This window comes from Melopsittacus undulatus, chromosome 5 (assembly GCF_012275295.1).
Source record: "Melopsittacus undulatus isolate bMelUnd1 chromosome 5, bMelUnd1.mat.Z, whole genome shotgun sequence".
Taxonomy (NCBI): Eukaryota; Metazoa; Chordata; class Aves; order Psittaciformes; family Psittaculidae; genus Melopsittacus; species Melopsittacus undulatus.
Genome location: NC_047531.1, coordinates 57,565,403 through 57,581,680, shown reverse-complemented (window position 1 = coordinate 57,581,680; position 16,278 = coordinate 57,565,403). Strand labels below are relative to the sequence as shown.

Sequence of the window (16,278 nt, the reverse complement as noted above, 5' to 3'; positions counted from 1 at the left end):
CTCTCTCTTCCTGTTGTAAAATGTCATGTACCGTTGCCATAAAGCAGATGTTTCATTTCACACTACAGATGGTCACATTTCAATTCTGAGTAATTATTCCTGTGTGTACATCAGATATGCAGCTCTGGTAAAAGAACGTTGCAAAGGTTGCAGAGTCAACTGAAATTAAGATTTTGTATTAAGCTGATACATCAACAGACTTATAACCTTTAGATCCTCTGCACAGAACTCTGCTCCATATCTGTATGGGATAACTGGTAGCAATGCTAGGTTGTCATCTTCTGTGTAGGTCCTTATGGAGAGGAAATGGGACACAGTCAGTGAATTTCACAGATGTTTGCTGCCAGCTGTGGAATAGTGAGACTTGAAAACATGGATTCTGAGCCAGACACTGGAAAGATGCAGTGGTCTGGTGGATATACACTTTTTGTCCCTTTTATTCCCTCTTTCCGGATAGTCCTTGCCCTAATCCTGTCCTTCTCCATCCAAGTTCCTTACCTCATTTCCATTTTCACTCTCAGTCTCAGTTTCTGCTTCTCAGGCATTTAATTTTAATCCTACATTATTGACAGAGAAATCCTAGTATTTACCCTTCAGACCTGTTCCTCCCCACTAGTTGTTCCTAGTCTTCCACTGTTCCTGGTCTTCCCACTGACTCAGTCCCCACAGTCTCAACCCCTGCCTCTGGCCTTCTTCCAAAATGTTTGGGCTTTGCTCCCTCTTCTACCCAGCATTATTTGTCTGGAAAACTGTAGGTCATATCTTCTCCACAAATTTGCCACCTTCTTTCTTTCACCCCTTACCCTTTTTTCCCCTCTCCATTCTCTCTTCTCCATCAGTCATTTGCATTCCTTGCTTAGTTAATCCCAGCCTCAGTTTCTCATTACCCACTGGTTCCTTGTCCCCGTTTGCTGCTCCACTGCCTGCGTAAAGTACCTCCCTTGTTCCCTCTGCATCCAAATGAGCAGCTTCCTTTTCCTTGCACCCAGCAGGGAATCACTGGGGAAACAGTCCCACGCTCCTGTCTTGTTTTGCTCTTGGCTGGAGTGTGCTGAGGCAGGCAAGAGGGATGTAAGGAAGAAAGCTGGTATGTTTGATAATGCTGATTTCAGACATAAGTTCTTCCTTCTTGATAAGAGCCTTATGAACAATGGGTAAATGAGGGGGACATGTGGATTATGGTTTGGGGTTTTTTTAATGTTTGTTTAAATTGTAGTCTCCAACAGCTTCACTTTTACTTTAAATTTCTTCAAAATACTTGTGCTGAGTAGGTCCTTTAAAGACCTGCAGATCTAACTGTAGGGCTGGAGTCTGATATACTCAAGTGGGAACAGTGCTGTTCTTGTGACTGGCAAACACGGCTGTCCTGGAGGAGGAGTGGAGTTGTGAGATAAACATTGTTTTCACAGTCTGCAGCTGCTTTTGCCACTGAAGTGAATGGTAACATGTTTTCTTTGCTGTAAATGTGGGGCAGGAAAGAGCACTTGATAAGCATTTATATACTTGTTAAGTATATACTTCATTATATACTTGTTAAGTATAATGAGAGTACTCGTTAGGTACTGGAAGCCAAGCAGTTACCATTTACCGTCTGCTTTCTGCACACCTCTTACAACTGCACACACAGGCAGTCTGGGGAGAGAGGGTCAGTGCAAGACTGTACTAACTGACTGCTTTTTGAAGTGCGTTGGGGTCTAGTAGAAGCAGAACACTTCTGTGCCGTCATTTGTGTGTATCCTGCTCCAGCTGTTGCTTTCCCTAGTTTTCTTTCCCCTCCCCACCTGTTTTTTGATTCCTCTCTTTTGATGAACAAATAAAGGTGTGGTTCAGTTTGTGTGACAGTTCAGTGGTCTGAGAGCTTTTCCCAGGTTTCTTCTAGTCATTGTACTTTACAGGATACTTGTTTTGCCAGTTTTAGTAAACTGTTAAGTCAGACACACTGGGTGATGTGCTGATGGGATAGTTGTCATAATCCTTGCCCTCAACTTTATAATACCTGCAGGTATGTGGATGCTGTTCTCCAAAACATGGCTTTCTCTGTTCTTGTTCTTTTACCGCTGCTGAACAGCTTCACCACAACAGTACAGTTGGGATGCTTGATTTTTTAGTACTACTGTTTCTGACATAACTGATTTTTAAAAGGTGGGAAAGAGGATATTTCCTATGATCAGTGCACAGTTGTCTTACTGATCTCATGTGAACTGATCCTTATTTTAAGCAGTGATTTAAAATCAGACCTCTAAGTCTGCCCACTGAATGAGCAAGAGAATTTGTAGTAGAATAAGAATTTCTGAAGTGTCATGCTCTCAGCTTGTGAGGTCAAGTGCTAGCATAATGGTTCCAGAGAACTGAGATTTCCAAACTGCTGTGGTTAGACAGCAGTATAGAAATTAAAGTCTTTGGATGCAAAGCTTGCAAAAGATGTGACACCATTTGGGGTATCTGTAAAAAATCGTTTTGATTTGCAGTGGCTCACTACTTCTCAAGAAGTTATCACAGCTCTTATACCACAGTGCATGGGCAAATAGTGAAGGGGATCAGTGTGAGCTATAACTTGGTGATAACACAGACTTTCTGCTGTGCTTTCTTCATCTTGATCAATCATTTTTACTCCTGTGCTTCACGTTATCAAGTGTTTTGTAGCTACAGCAAAAAAAGGACAAAACCAGTCTGCAATATTGCTCTTTAAATAACAAGAAAATGAAAAGTGAAAAAGATGACAACAATCCAGTGTAGCTTGTGTAATAAAGAACAACCTACATTGAAAGGGAGGTATATTCCATTGGGGCTATACAATTTCTGTTCCTTGTTTTGAACAGGCTTTGGAGCTATGGTGTTTATTCTTGCCATGGCTCTTGGTTTCCACCACAGTAGCAAAGTCAACAGTCTCTCAAGAGTGCTATGACAAACAAGGTCTTTCTTGTCATGGCTGCATGAAGGATTTCCTGGAAGGGTCTGGGAAAGGCTTCTTTTCACAGAGGCAAAATAATTTTGGTCACCTTATTGAATAATTCCAGTCACCTTATTGATGTCTAGCAGATGGCTAATTTGCTAGGTAGACCTTCTACCTCTCCAGGATGTTCAGTGTGCTCGGGAGCTGGGGCACACTCCTCCAGGAGCTGCAGTTCCCAGCTCTGTACTGATCACTCCACATGCCCACTTGGGCTGCTGGCCTCTGCTTTGCAGGCTTTACACACCTTTAGAAGAGTTGGCCTGTGGCACAGCTTGTGATTAACACAGTCTGTTGGCAGGTTTGCCTCTCTGAGAAAACAAAAAAGTGGTTATTTTCTGTCCAGAAGCTATAGTCACACCTCAAACTTTTGCTGATAGCACAGAGGGAATCTAAACAGTGAATGGTCACAGAAATGGTTCTTCTACTGCCTTCAAATTCCTTTCAAATGAAGCACTTCAGCAGGGCAGTGGGTAGCTTGTATTGCTGCTGCCAGCAGTGCTTGTTATATGCTGTGGATAAAAACCTGTGTCACCAGACCTGGCCTGGGTTTTTCATGGTGGAAGAGACTTAAACAGAAAGGAGATTATTTTGGGTTTTTTTTTAATTTGCTTGACCAGAGAGTTTTTTCCATCTGGCCCCGACTCCATGGCAAGAAAAACATGGCAAGGAAAACTGCTTTGCTGGGATGAGCATGAGTTTAATTTAATGAGACCATGGGGTGGTGATTCCTCTTCTTTAACCAATAATATAAGAATAATATTTACTGCAGGATTAGTAATGGCATTGGGAGAAATAAGAAGACAAGTAAGGATTTCCATAATGTGATTTGACAAGTGATATGGACAAAGTAGATGAGACAGGTTTTAACACCATCTTGTGAAACAGGGTGTTGTTACAGTTGTCCTGTTTGATAGTTCTGGACAAGGAGTGCAGCCTTTTCCCAGGATTGTCCTTCAGCATGCACATACACAGTGAGAGCTTGTGCTCTGAAGTTGTATTTTTTAAAAATGAACCTTGAATAAACAGGAATGTGAAGGATCTGATGATACATTCACTGTCTACAGTTGTCAGCTGGCTGAGGGAACGCTTTATCCATTCATCAAGTGATCTGCTATTTTTTCCTCCTGGCTCTGCTTCTGAACTAGTTAAAGAGGCATTTTCTTAAAATCATAGAATAGTTAGGGTTGGAAAGGACCTTAAGATGATCTAGTTCCAGGGGTTCATCTGAAAGGATAATGAAACATGTGACACTTGAAGGTTGGTTCCTGTCAGAGAAAAGTATTTTTCCCTTTCAGGAAATATAAAATATTTTTTTTCTCTTAAAATGAGCAAGCTCCTGTTTTAGTCTGCTTAAGTGTCTGTACCACATGTGATACTCTTTACTAGCAAGGGTGGAGAGGCAGTTTTCATGACTACCACCTGAAAGGAGTTTCTAAAAAATCATTTACAATTCTACTGCATTATATGTTCTATAACACTTGTAGCTTCAGATTATGACACTTTTAGATCATAATATTTACAGCTTTAGAGAACTATAGGAGATAAGTTTTGGAATTGCACTTAGCTCTGTCTTTGCTATTTAGGACCTCCGGTACATAAGGAACGCTTTTTAAAGCCTTGCTAATTATCCTGGTCTGCACAGAAGCTGTTTCCAAAGCAGTTCTAGTGACCATACGTTCACTAATGCAACTATAATTTCCATCTGGAGTAGTTGGAAAGGATCTTAATGGTATAGGTTATTTTCATTATCTTGCTAAAAAGTAATGCTCGCATTTCCAGTAGCAGGATTACTAGAGATACTGTGGGCTTTGTAACTCGATTCAAGGACAAATTTTCCTTAGACAAGAGTGGGAGAATAATATTTCTGTTAAAAAATAGGACAACTAACAGCAAAGGAGGAAAACACAATCGCAGGGAGTGAACTCTGCTGTGTAAGCCCTGTGGCTTTTTACTCAAAACCAAGAAAGGTATCTCTCCTAGTGTCAGACCATTTCGCTGATGACTGAAGTTAGTAGTTTGTAGTCATGTCACAATGAGATGAATGGTATGTTCACATACCAGCTACTTATTTTTAGGTCAAATATAGCAAGTTGGGAGTTCCTCACCAAGTCGATACGTCTATGGTTTGAAATTTATACACATAGCTGCATTTGAGTTAGCAACATCCTCCCATCCCTGCCCCACAATTCTGAATAAAATCTCAAACCCTGAAGAATAGCAGTGGATTTTTACATACAGCTAAATGCCCATCTCCTGACCCCCGCAAAAACAGTGGTTAGGCCAAGTTACAGTATTAAAGCTTATATAGAAGAATTACTGTTGAATCAGATAGGGTATGAAACAAAAAATATAGTAGGCATCATGCACTAAATGCTCTGCTTTGTGTGGAAATGTGTTCTTCACAGTGCCTTTGCAGTTTGGGTGTTTTCTTGTTTGTTTTTGTTTTGTAACAATCTGTGAAATGGCAATCATAATAATAAAAAAAAAAAACACAAACCTACTATTCTTTAATTTTAAATTAAGAAGTTGGAAAATTCAGAACAACTACAACTGAAGATCTGGTACTGGCAGCTAACGTTGGTACGATGCTTTATTTGTAAGTGTCACATGGCCAGCTGTAGCACCTCTTCCTGCTCCCAGTACTGAGGTTTCTTCCTGTTTGAGAGCACCACATTGCTCAGTCACAAGCTTTGAAGCTGATGTGCTCTCTTTCTCTCTTCAGTTTGTCCTCTGTGTGCTGGTCTAGTTCTGTGATGGTCCCTTCTAAAGCCTTCCTAGTTCACCAGTAGCCTGGGTCTGTAAAACTTTTTCCAACCCATGTATATCAAAATGGTGACTTCTCCAAAATAAGCATTATTCTGACCGTGTTATTGCTGTGGAGTTCCCAACACAGAAATGCCTCCTCTTTATAAATGTAGTTGTGCATTCAGAGCAGTTACCATTCTGCTAGCTTTGATGTTTCAGGCTCATCACCTTCCTGGTGCATACAGTCTCCTGTAACTATTAGTGATGTTGGTTATTTCGTACTGTTTATCTCTGCAACATTAAGTACAGCTGATACGAATACTAACAGTATTAGTAAGTGTAGCTGATATAGATGCTAACAGGACTTGTAAGCTTTAAAATGCTTTGTGAAATGAGAATGTCAAGGGAGAGCTGTAAATTTATCATTTTAACTCTGCAAAGTCCTCAGCTGGTCATTTTCCCTGTAGACCCTGATGTGAATCACTTTTTTTATCAATGTAAAAGCCTTTTCACCTCTAAGCACAACAGTCCAGCTGAGCATATGTGTAGTCACCATACTTGACACAGCAGAACCTGCCAGGCTGGTTCCACATTAATCAGATTTTCCCTGTAATGTTCCCTGTCTGAAGAAATTATTTCTCATTAAAAAAGACCTGTTTATCATCAGTGGATGCTGCTACAGTGGTAAGAACATGGTCCTGATAAAGCTTTAAGGTAGGGTGGCTGCTTACAGCTGGTATCTTATGCATGCAGGTGAGACTTTATGTAACCCTGCTTGAAATTTGACATTTACCAGCAGGGGTTAAATACTTGTCTCTGCTCATCCTGACATCTTGTTCACAAACCTTTCAGCTAAAGACCGTGTGATTCGAAAATGGATGTTAGGTAAAAGTACAGGAATGATAACCTCCTGCCCTGTATTTGTGCAGCTCAATAAGAGTTCACCAGTACCTCAGCCTACCTCTGACCCGTTATCCGTGCTTATTAGAGACATTATTCATCTGTAGACTGTATCCCTTGTTTCTGCTTCTCCATTTCTTGTATTTTTCTTTCCTTTTCTTGTGTTTCCTTACTTTCTCACTCTTACGCTTTTTGTCCTTTGCTTGTCTTTTATTTCACTCCTTTCCTCCTCTTCCGTTCCACTTCCAACTTCCTCTCCTTCCTCTTCCTCGTTTGGTCCTATTGAAGTTGAGCCCAATGCCGGGACACCACGTCGTAGACCTCTCTCCTTCTGCCCTTGCTGTGCCCATGAAGGTAACGTAACCTCACACACTCCCTGTTCTCCTGACCACAGCTGGGTTGTAGTAGCACTAGTCAGCTAATGAACACAAAGCCCGCAGCCTTGTCCCTAGCTCTTTTCTTCTGTGTCCCCAAACCAACCTTCTCAGTAGCAATCTGGTAAACAGCTTCTCTGAGCCTATGGCAAGTTATTAAGGAATACAGTATCCCTTTTGCTAGTCCCAGCTGTACTAGGGAAAGTATAGCGACTGGGAGGGACATTGGGCAGCAGCAGTGGGAGCAGGTACATCACACTCAAGTTCCTGTTTTCATTTGGTGGATTCAATTTCTCTATACCTCCTGAACGATATTTAGAAGGTGGGGTAGGGGAAGGCCTTAAATATGGCCTTTTAATTAGTATATATGGATTAAAGGAATACTGTGTCTTTATAAGGATTGGTTTGCAAAATCATCCTTGAACTTTTAAAACCAGCAAGCCTTAAGCTAGAACAGTTTTCTTTCATCTGTCTTGCTGAGCATATTCTTTAACTGTCCCAAAATGGAGTGTGTTGTAGAGTTTCCATTGCCAAGGCATGGGGGAAGGGGTTGTTTATATGTGTTCATGGTGTAATTTTGCTAACCACTTACTCTGCTTTCCATGGTCTCCCTCACATCAGTTGTCAGTGCTCCTTCTCCAATCCTCCCATTATTCCTCTACTCATTGGCTGTTTAAAAATACTTAATACTTATTTCATAGGTCAGTAGCATTGTGGTTTTGGCTTTTTCTTAGAGGCATTTGTTTTCTATACATCCTGGCATTGGGAAGGATGGGGAGGCTTCCCAGTGTTTTCACGGCGCCATAGCACTGGACATCTGCATGTACAGTTTCCTTCTCCTGTCGCCACACGGGCATACTGTGCAGAGATGCTCAGAAAGGAATGCTTGTACTGAGCAACACACCACAGAAAGTCCACAGAGCCAGAGGCTCTTAGGGTGGTACAGCTGGTCTGGATTCCCCAAGGGCCTGCTCTTCTGACTTTTCAAAGGCAGATATTCTCAGCTTAAGGCACAGTTTGACAGGAGTTGCAGGCTCTCCTTTGCTTAGCTTCAGGCCTGCACTCCTCTGAGATCCTAAGAGTGGAGGTGGGGCACAGGTTGGAATTAACCATTAGCCATTAGTGTGTTTTTGTGAAGCGTTTCCAGAAGTTTGAATAGTAAGCTTGCTGCTTGATTATTTTTAGCATCAAAATAACTATTTGAGAGGTTTTGCTCTTGATGTAGAAAATGTATGTATGTTATGCAAAATAACAAACATAGACAAGGCTTTTAGTTGCTTCAGGATGCTTCGGTTATGTGCAGTGCAAGCTGATTGGATGCAGCAACCCAAAAATGCTGTTGAGCTTGATTTGAGGCCTTACTCCTGCCTCCACTTCTGTGCAGGCAGGCGCATTGCTACTGTTCTTGATGGTGTCTGATACAACTCACAGCATTCATCTGCAGGTAGTTCAGAGTGGAATCGGTGGCCCAGGCCGGGAGATTGCTGGGAGGAGCTTCCCTGGTAAGCTCTTGCATTTGATAAATATCAACAGAAAGCTTTGGGAACAGCATTCTGCAATTTATTCCACCTAACTCCTGACAGATATGAGATTCATCATAGGATTGCTGAGTAAGTTTAGGAGTTAGCTTTAAAATGAATGAAATACCAACTAAGATTTCTGTAGTAGGTGGCCAAGGCCCGAGGTATTTTTATTCTGCTTTGATATTAGCAAATATTTCTGGGGATTACTCTTCTTTCCAGTGCTGATGTGTAAATAAGTAGTTTCTGTGTTCACTTTTGGGGAGGGGATCTTCAAGATGGGTAGATACATGTGACTAGGAGGAGCAGTCAGAAAAGATTTATTGGACTATTGAAATAAAGAAAAGTCAATATGTTACTTGTGGCCAGTAAAGCAAAAGACTGGGGACATGCAACTGAAGAAAATAAAGGCAAAATACGTGGAGTGGCAATTGAATCTGTTTCTGATGAGCATATATTTAAGTAGCTGGCATGTGAGGACTTATAAAGCTCTTCTAATGAACAGAAGAGTGGAATGCATACAGAAATCTGGGCTTTCTGCAGTAAGAGTGAGGAAGAAACAAGCAATCATAAGAAAATCAGAAAGAAAACCAGATAAAAATCAGGCTCCAAAGAGAAAAAAATCCTTTTGGAGGTGACCTGACTCTTCTATGTGCTCTAGGCAAACTGAATGGACCCGTCTTGGGAGTGCTCTGGCAGCATCTTGCTCGGCTTTCTTTGCACATTTTGCCCCATTCTTGTTTTTGCAGTTTGGGCTTGTAAGGATTGCATGGCGTTACCTGAACACTTACCAGGTTTCTCTTTTGGCAGGCATGGGTAAGAAGGATGATCCCAAGCTGATGCAGGAGTGGTTCAAGCTGGTGCAGGAGAAGAATGCCTTGGTTCGCTACGAGTCTGAATTGATGATATTGTGAGTGAATGTACAAAGCTTCAAAAGGGGGATTTTCTTAAAAATAGTGTTGGAAGATCCATCAGTATTGTCTTCCCTTATAATGCTGGGAGGTCAGCAGTATCATAGGCTGATTCTTAGCTGAGATGCGAATCCAATCACATTTCAGAAAAGTGGTAGTAGAAGGAGTAATAGCAATAAGAAATGAAAGCTACAATTATTTGTGCACATACAGGAGTATGGGTGTATGTATAAAGTTCTGAGGCATTCCCAAGCTGGTTTTGGATAAACCAAGTCTTGTTCATGCAAGTGTTTCTGGCTCTGTAGAAATAATGTGTGACTCCTTCCAGTTTTGGTAGATTCCGCTTTTGTTAAGTGTAGCTGGAAGCATTTAATTAAGTCACTTTTGCCATGTGGCCCTCATCTCTGCCCGGCATGAGACCCCAGTGCACCTTTGGGCTCAGGTGATGCATCTTTTTTCCTGTTAATGGAATTGCGAGCTTTCTCAGCCCCAGTGCTACAAAATCACTGAAACTGGTTTTGACTATGTCAGCTGACCGTGGCAGTGTGGAAGCTGACGTCTTAGTGCCTGTGTCAGAAAAGCCCAGAGGTGTTGTCTGCATGGGAATCTGTAAAGGCAGTGGCCTGACGTGTCTCTCAGTTGATAAGTCACTTTCTCTTTAGAGCAGGAAGTAGCAGCAGATACGCAGAGGTATCGCACATCTGTTCCTTCACATTGTTTTAGATTTAATCCCACCCATAATCCTCTCAACTTTCTGCATGGCACTTCCTAGCTGAAGGCAAAGAACCTGCAATGCTGAAAAGTACATTTAAATCTTTAAAAAATATAGTTATATATCTTAGATATTTTAAGAGTTGCTCCAAAACAGATTGGTAAGATGCATAGCAGATATGTGGAGGGGGATCAGAAATTGAGAATGGTATGAAGCAATGTATGTTGTATTTTAATATACCCAGAACTTGAATTCCCGATGTTTCCTTTCCAGTGCTCGGGAGCTAGAACTGGAAGACAGGCAGAGCCGATTACAGCAGGAACTCCGGGAGAGGATGGCAGTAGAAGGTGAGAGCAACAGGGAACATTTTATAGACTGTATGTGTGTATTTCTAGCCTTGTGTATGCTGATAGTTTTTGATCTCTCTGTAGATCATCTGAAGACAGAGGCAGAGCTCTCAGAGGAGAAGAGGATCCTGAATGAGATGCTAGAAGTAGTGGAGCAGAGAGATTCTCTTGTGGCTCTCCTTGAGGAGCAACGGCTTCGAGAAAAAGAGGAAGACAAGGACCTGGAGGCAGTCATGCTTTCCAAAGGTTTTAGCTTGAACTGGTCCTGAGCTTGACATGTTTACCGCTGCTGGTGTGTGTTGTCCGGTTGGCCTACCCTGAGTTCGCCAGAATTACATGGATAGGAAGATGTTGAAGGGGAAACCTCTGAAGGGTCTGACAGCATGGAAGGATTTGGTTTGAAGCACTCAGAAGCCTTTTGATAATTGTGTTGGTTCCAGAAGCTTAAGTTTTACTTGTCTGCAAGCCAAGTTGAAGATAATGAGTTGAGACTGTGGAGTCTCCTTGAGGTCCTATACGATGGACTCTATTTTTGTGTGTGGTAGGACGGAGAGGAATAATCCATCTGTGGGGAAGGAGGTTAAGGGAAGAAGTACCCTTAACTGGATTTATGGCAGTGCATTCCTTTCCTGGTTTTACTATACCAGTTCTAATAAGAGGGAGGGAAGTGGCAACCCTCTCTGGAAAACCACAGCAGCCTGTAGCAGCCTGTAAAATGGAGTCACCTGTCCAAGAGAGCTCCAGAAGCCCAGGGCAACACTTTCTTTGCTTTAGTCTTCCTCCCCACCAAAGAAACCTGCAGTTGATCATTATGAAGAAATATGAGATAGAAAAGATGCTACTAGTATGCATGATGGAACTCTCTGCCTCCTGGTTTTTAGAGAGATGTGGGCATCAGAGGACTCTCTCCCTATCGTAGCCTCCTAAATCTTGTAGGGAAATAAGGGGAGAAGAAGAGAGAGGGAAGATGCCCTTCTGCTTCGCTACACACTGGAGAGACAGCTACTGCTGGCCTTAGTCTTCATGGCCACAGTACAGAGGCTGGTGGGCTTCTTCTGTTTTTGTTACGACTGTTTTGACACTGGAATATACAGACTGTGTGGGACAGTGGTGTGTGCTGGGGCAGGGGTGTTACCAGGCAGCATTCCCTGGCTGTTAGGCCCCTAAGAGGAGAAGCCCTTAAGTGACCGAACCACCATTAAGACTTTTCAGTGTTTTTATTCTTTTTTCCTCTGTATTTTGTTTTTGCACATTGGAAACGAAACTTAAGACCTGCCTGGGCCCTCAGTCACTTTGACCCTTTATTTTCAATTAACTTATTTTTTTAATACTTGAAAGAAGATTCATTTTTGTATCTTTTAGGGAAAAAAAAAGGATGAGTGATGGGTGTGTGTGCCTGCTGCATCCTACAACTTCCACTTCTAAATTACTGGATGTTGTTACTGTGGCTATTTATTAGTGTTCTTATTAATAATTTGTTACACATATTTGATTGTGGAGAGGAGTGTTTTAACTCTGTTAGAGAAAGACACTACTGCGGATTGGTCCCTGCTTCACAGCAAGGACAGCCTTTATGTATCCACAGATGCATCCTGCCCTAGGATGCAAAATCCGGTGCAGTCATGGAGTGGTAAGAATCCTTTTGTGTTCCCAGCATACTTCTCTTCTGCATCCCAGAATTCCCTCTGTTGGACTAACAAACCCATAATTTATTTAAATTTTACATTTTTGCAACAAGAAAGCCAAAACTGAGTTAGAAGTACCCCATATGTCTCTTTCTCACTGAAAGAGGGGACCCTCAGACTCCTGAGATACAGCTAGAGGGACATAATGAAAACAAAAATAGCACATTTCCTGGTGCATCTGCTGGAAGAAGCTGTTGGCTCAGCTAGAAAAGTTGCTGCTTTTCAGCCAGGAGGGTACTGACTGTAACCATACATTAAGCAATGAGCAGGATATGCACTGAGCAGTTCAGCACCATTCACTGTTTGACAGACTCCTTGAGCACACTACGCCCTTAGCTTGTCCCACAGAGCTGGAATAGTGCTGTGCGCTGGGTATGCATCCCACCCTTAATGGGATGCAGCAAGAGGTTTTCCCCTCCTGAGATGCTGACTGTGTTCTTGGTAAAGGAGTACTAAGCTTGCTCCTCAGTGTCATTGAGAAACCGTCCCATTCCCAAGTGTATCCATACAGTGTGCTGCCTCTTTCAGTTTGAACTTAGGTTGTTGGTGCAAGGTACCCAAGCAGGGCTGAACATCCTTTATTCTTTTGCCCCAGGACAGAAGTTTGCATGGTTTCTTGTTGGCTCTGCCTTCTTCAAAGAGGTCTTCCGTAAGCCAGACTCTGCAATTTGAATTCACCTCTGACTCAGGAGCATACCTCAGGCTGAAGGATATGTAGGACTGTCCCCAGGGACTCTGGGTGGTGCTGGTTCCCTCAGCTGGAAGCATGTTTTTTCCACCTCAAGTGTCCTCCTTTTTATCCCCACCTAGTGTTTTCTGCAAAGGCATTGCAAATTAAATCCAAATGCTCATGAAACCAAGCAGACAGGGAGCTGCAATGCTACTGTGCCTGTTAGCAAGTGATAACCTACATCAGCATCACAGAGTGCTGGCTTACCAACAAGATGTCCTGCAAACAGAATTCCCCCCATTTGCCAGTGCAGGGGCCAGCTGCACAACTCAAACTGGCAGTGGTACTTTAGCCTGCATTTGAGGGGGCAGTGGAAACTGGAGGCAAGGAGAGATGGAAGAGGAAAGCTAGATAAAGTTTATTGTAATTTGTCTTAGGCAGAGAATTGGCCTCAGTCCTCTTCATAATGCACTAGGTATATGATCTACATCTAACTTTTATCAAAAGATCATTGAATGTGAGCTGTAGAACAGAAAGAAATCCTGAAGAAGAAATACCAGATCATTATTTTTCCCCTTCTTGATGGGGGATGCTGGCCAAAGAATGATACCTCTTGAGGGTGTAATGCCCTACTGCACAGGAAAACCTTTATCTTTAGGTTATGCTGAAGGCCTCCAGCAGTGAGAATGAAAATGAAGAGCTAACATCGCACACACACACATTAATTAAAAATACATGGAAGGGAATGTTAAAAGGCCTTTTTATATCAAAATGGTTGTAAAAGGCACAACTTGTATTTGCTGTTCAGTTGCACTTTAAGAATATGACTTGCATATCAGATACTCGGTTTTTTTACTATCTGAATATTTTTAAGTCAAATTTTGTATTTTTAAAGTTGAAGAAGGCTCTTGTGACCACAAGATTCCTTATTTATATAAGAATCCAAGTAGGATGTTCTAGCTCTTTGTGCTGCCCAGGTGTGCAGCAGCACATGACTCAGCCATGTGCATTCAATGATGTGCACCCATTTTGCGTATGAGGGGAGCATCAGAGGCCCTCAGTTTCCAAGAAGTGGGCACACGAGGGCATCCATCCCAGTGGTACATGGGCTGGAGGAGAGTTGAGCTTGGAACCTAACCTGTGTTCATTATGACAAGGGCATGCTGAGGATGGGGCAGGCACTTCAGTCCCCTGCAGGGAAGGGAGGAGGGGGATATCAGTTCCTGCAGGGAAGGGGAGACAAATGGGGATGGGGAAGTGAAGACTGCCAAAACAACTGACCTGCTGCTTTCACAGTACCATTTTTGTTTTATAACCCTTCTGTTCCTTTTAACCATATTTTCATTCAAATTCACAAATGGCTATAAAATTCTGAGCTTTAAAGAACTAATGTGTGGAGAGGTGACATTTCAGCTCCAATTTCCAGACATATTCATCCTTTCAGTTAAGCACCACCCCATGATCTTGCTAGGGCATGTTACAAACTGCATTGCTGAAACATTTTAGAGCAACGCGCAAGTTTTAAAAGTCTGTCCTCCTCTCTATCCATCTCTGCATTTTATGTAAATATTTGTTTGTATGTAAAGACACCAGTGGATCCTTGGGTTACCCCCACGGTCGAGTTTTGTGCAATGCCTAGGCCTCTGTTAGAACACAGTGCTTGCATATTGCTAGTCACCACACTTGTGTGCACTCTGATGGTTTTTAATACTTTTATACATCCTAATCCTGAACATTATGGAGTATTGTACGTGGTCTAGACTGCATGTTCTAGAGCAGCCCCCAGTTCCCTTTTGTGAGAAAATGTTCACAGCTACACCCTGTTTGGTTAACATTCTTTTAAAATGAGTTTCAATCAAGTGTTTACACCAGACACCAGTGGATGAGAAAGGTGTTGCATTAGAAAACCTGTGTACAAACTGAGAAGCCGCAATAGGGCTTTGTGGGAATTTCAGTCATCTCTGTCTGCAATAAAGAGAACTCTAAAGCATACTAAAAACCAGCCTGTATATAGTTCACAGAGAAAAGAGACCGCTGGCTCTCAACTGCTGCAAAATAACAGAGATTGGAAGTTTTCCAAAACATCCTGGTTTTGGATTGCTCAGAGCACTGCTATAGGCAGGGTAGTGGGGCAGGTGAGGATGTCACTGAGAGCAGATGTGAAGGGGAGGATGCCATGTTCTGATGGCATCACAGTAATTTAAATACTCTGTATCTGTGCGTGCATGCATGTGTGTGTGAAGTCTAATCCAGGTGAAGGGATCTGCTTTGGCATCTTCCCTTTTGTATGAAAATGAACTCTGATATTCAGATTGTTCAAGGCTTTTACGGTTGGCATGTATGGAGTGTTACCAGAAAAGCGTATTACCCTACCTGTACAAAAAAACCCAACTCCGTTCCAGCCTGTTTTCTTCTGTTTGGTTGTGTTCTATCGTTTGTTTTTATGCACACTTGCTTCGTTGGTGTTGAGATTTTAGCACCTCAGATGGCCAACTGAACTAAAAAAAAAAAAATAAAGTCATTAATTATTTTTTCTTTTTGTTGGTGGAGTTACCATTTGTTTCCTTTGAATTCATTCTTACAGTTGATGATTAAAAAGGAAGCCAAAGCTAGGAGCTGAGGGAAGGTGATCTTGAGATAAAAACTTGGGTGTTAAAGGGCCTGACTTGAGGGTTTTTTGCTGGAATGCTCAGAGCCTATATGAGATACAATTGGATTTTGATACATCCCCAAAACATGCACTTCTTTTCTCTGTAGTTTACATTGTTTCTTCAGATTCTCTGTGCAGAGAATTTACAATAAATAGCCAAGATGGGGTGTAGGTAATGTGAACTGAATTGCAGCAGCTAGGATTTAATTCCTGTAGCTGTAGCTTACTTCCTTAGCTTGCGGTACTAGGATGAGCACCTTACTACTTGCACAGCAGCATGAGAGAAGGAGTCAATGACACAACACCTTTGTGTAGGCTTAAGCCTCCAGCACTCCAGTGTGCCAGATCAGGAAGATTAGCTAAGCAAAGTGCAGCTGTGCCCCTTGAATAGCTGGTAAGATTTAGAGGTTGAACTTCACCAACTCACATGTCAAGAAAAGGGATCTGGGTATATCTGGTTTGAAAAGGGTGGGAGGTTCAGTCCAAGTTGTGGGCGCTGGGTCCAGTAAATGGCAGAAGCTGGAAGTCCAGAGGAATGACATCCAGCCAGCAGCACTCCTGTCAGGAAATTGTAAGACTTTGTGCCTGTTTTTTTAATAGGCTGAAAACACCGAGTGTTGTGGGAAATCCCACCTGGGGAAACCCCAAACAATGAGTCTTGTTTTCCTGCCCACTCTACCATTTTCAAAACAAAGGACAAATCACCCTGTGCTAAGGAGGTTGGATTAAAGCAGACCTATTATGGCAACAGGGCCTGGGGTTTCTTCTTGTGGCCTGGAGCCCAGGAATAGCTGATTGTGCTGTATGTGGC

General features: G+C 42.3%; 1 protein-coding gene across 5 annotated transcripts in view; it reads left to right on the top strand.

Annotated features, from left to right (window-relative positions):
* MICAL3 (microtubule associated monooxygenase, calponin and LIM domain containing 3) overlaps positions 1-15,357 on the top strand; it is a 108,497-nt gene extending 93,140 nt beyond the window's left edge. For 2 of the 5 annotated variants that reach the window (XM_005144358.3, XM_031044911.2), the window contains 4 exons: positions 6,887-6,952; positions 9,303-9,402; positions 10,389-10,462; positions 10,547-10,731. In XM_005144358.3, the coding sequence (XP_005144415.2) occupies positions 6,887-6,952; positions 9,303-9,402; positions 10,389-10,462; positions 10,547-10,731 (425 nt within the window). Of the gene's footprint in view, positions 1-6,886; positions 6,953-9,302; positions 9,403-10,388 lie in introns of all 5 variants that reach the window. The other 3 variants (XM_013127828.3, XM_013127830.3, XM_031044910.2) reach the window with 3 other exon arrangements.
* Positions 15,358-16,278: the final 921 nt, after the last annotated feature.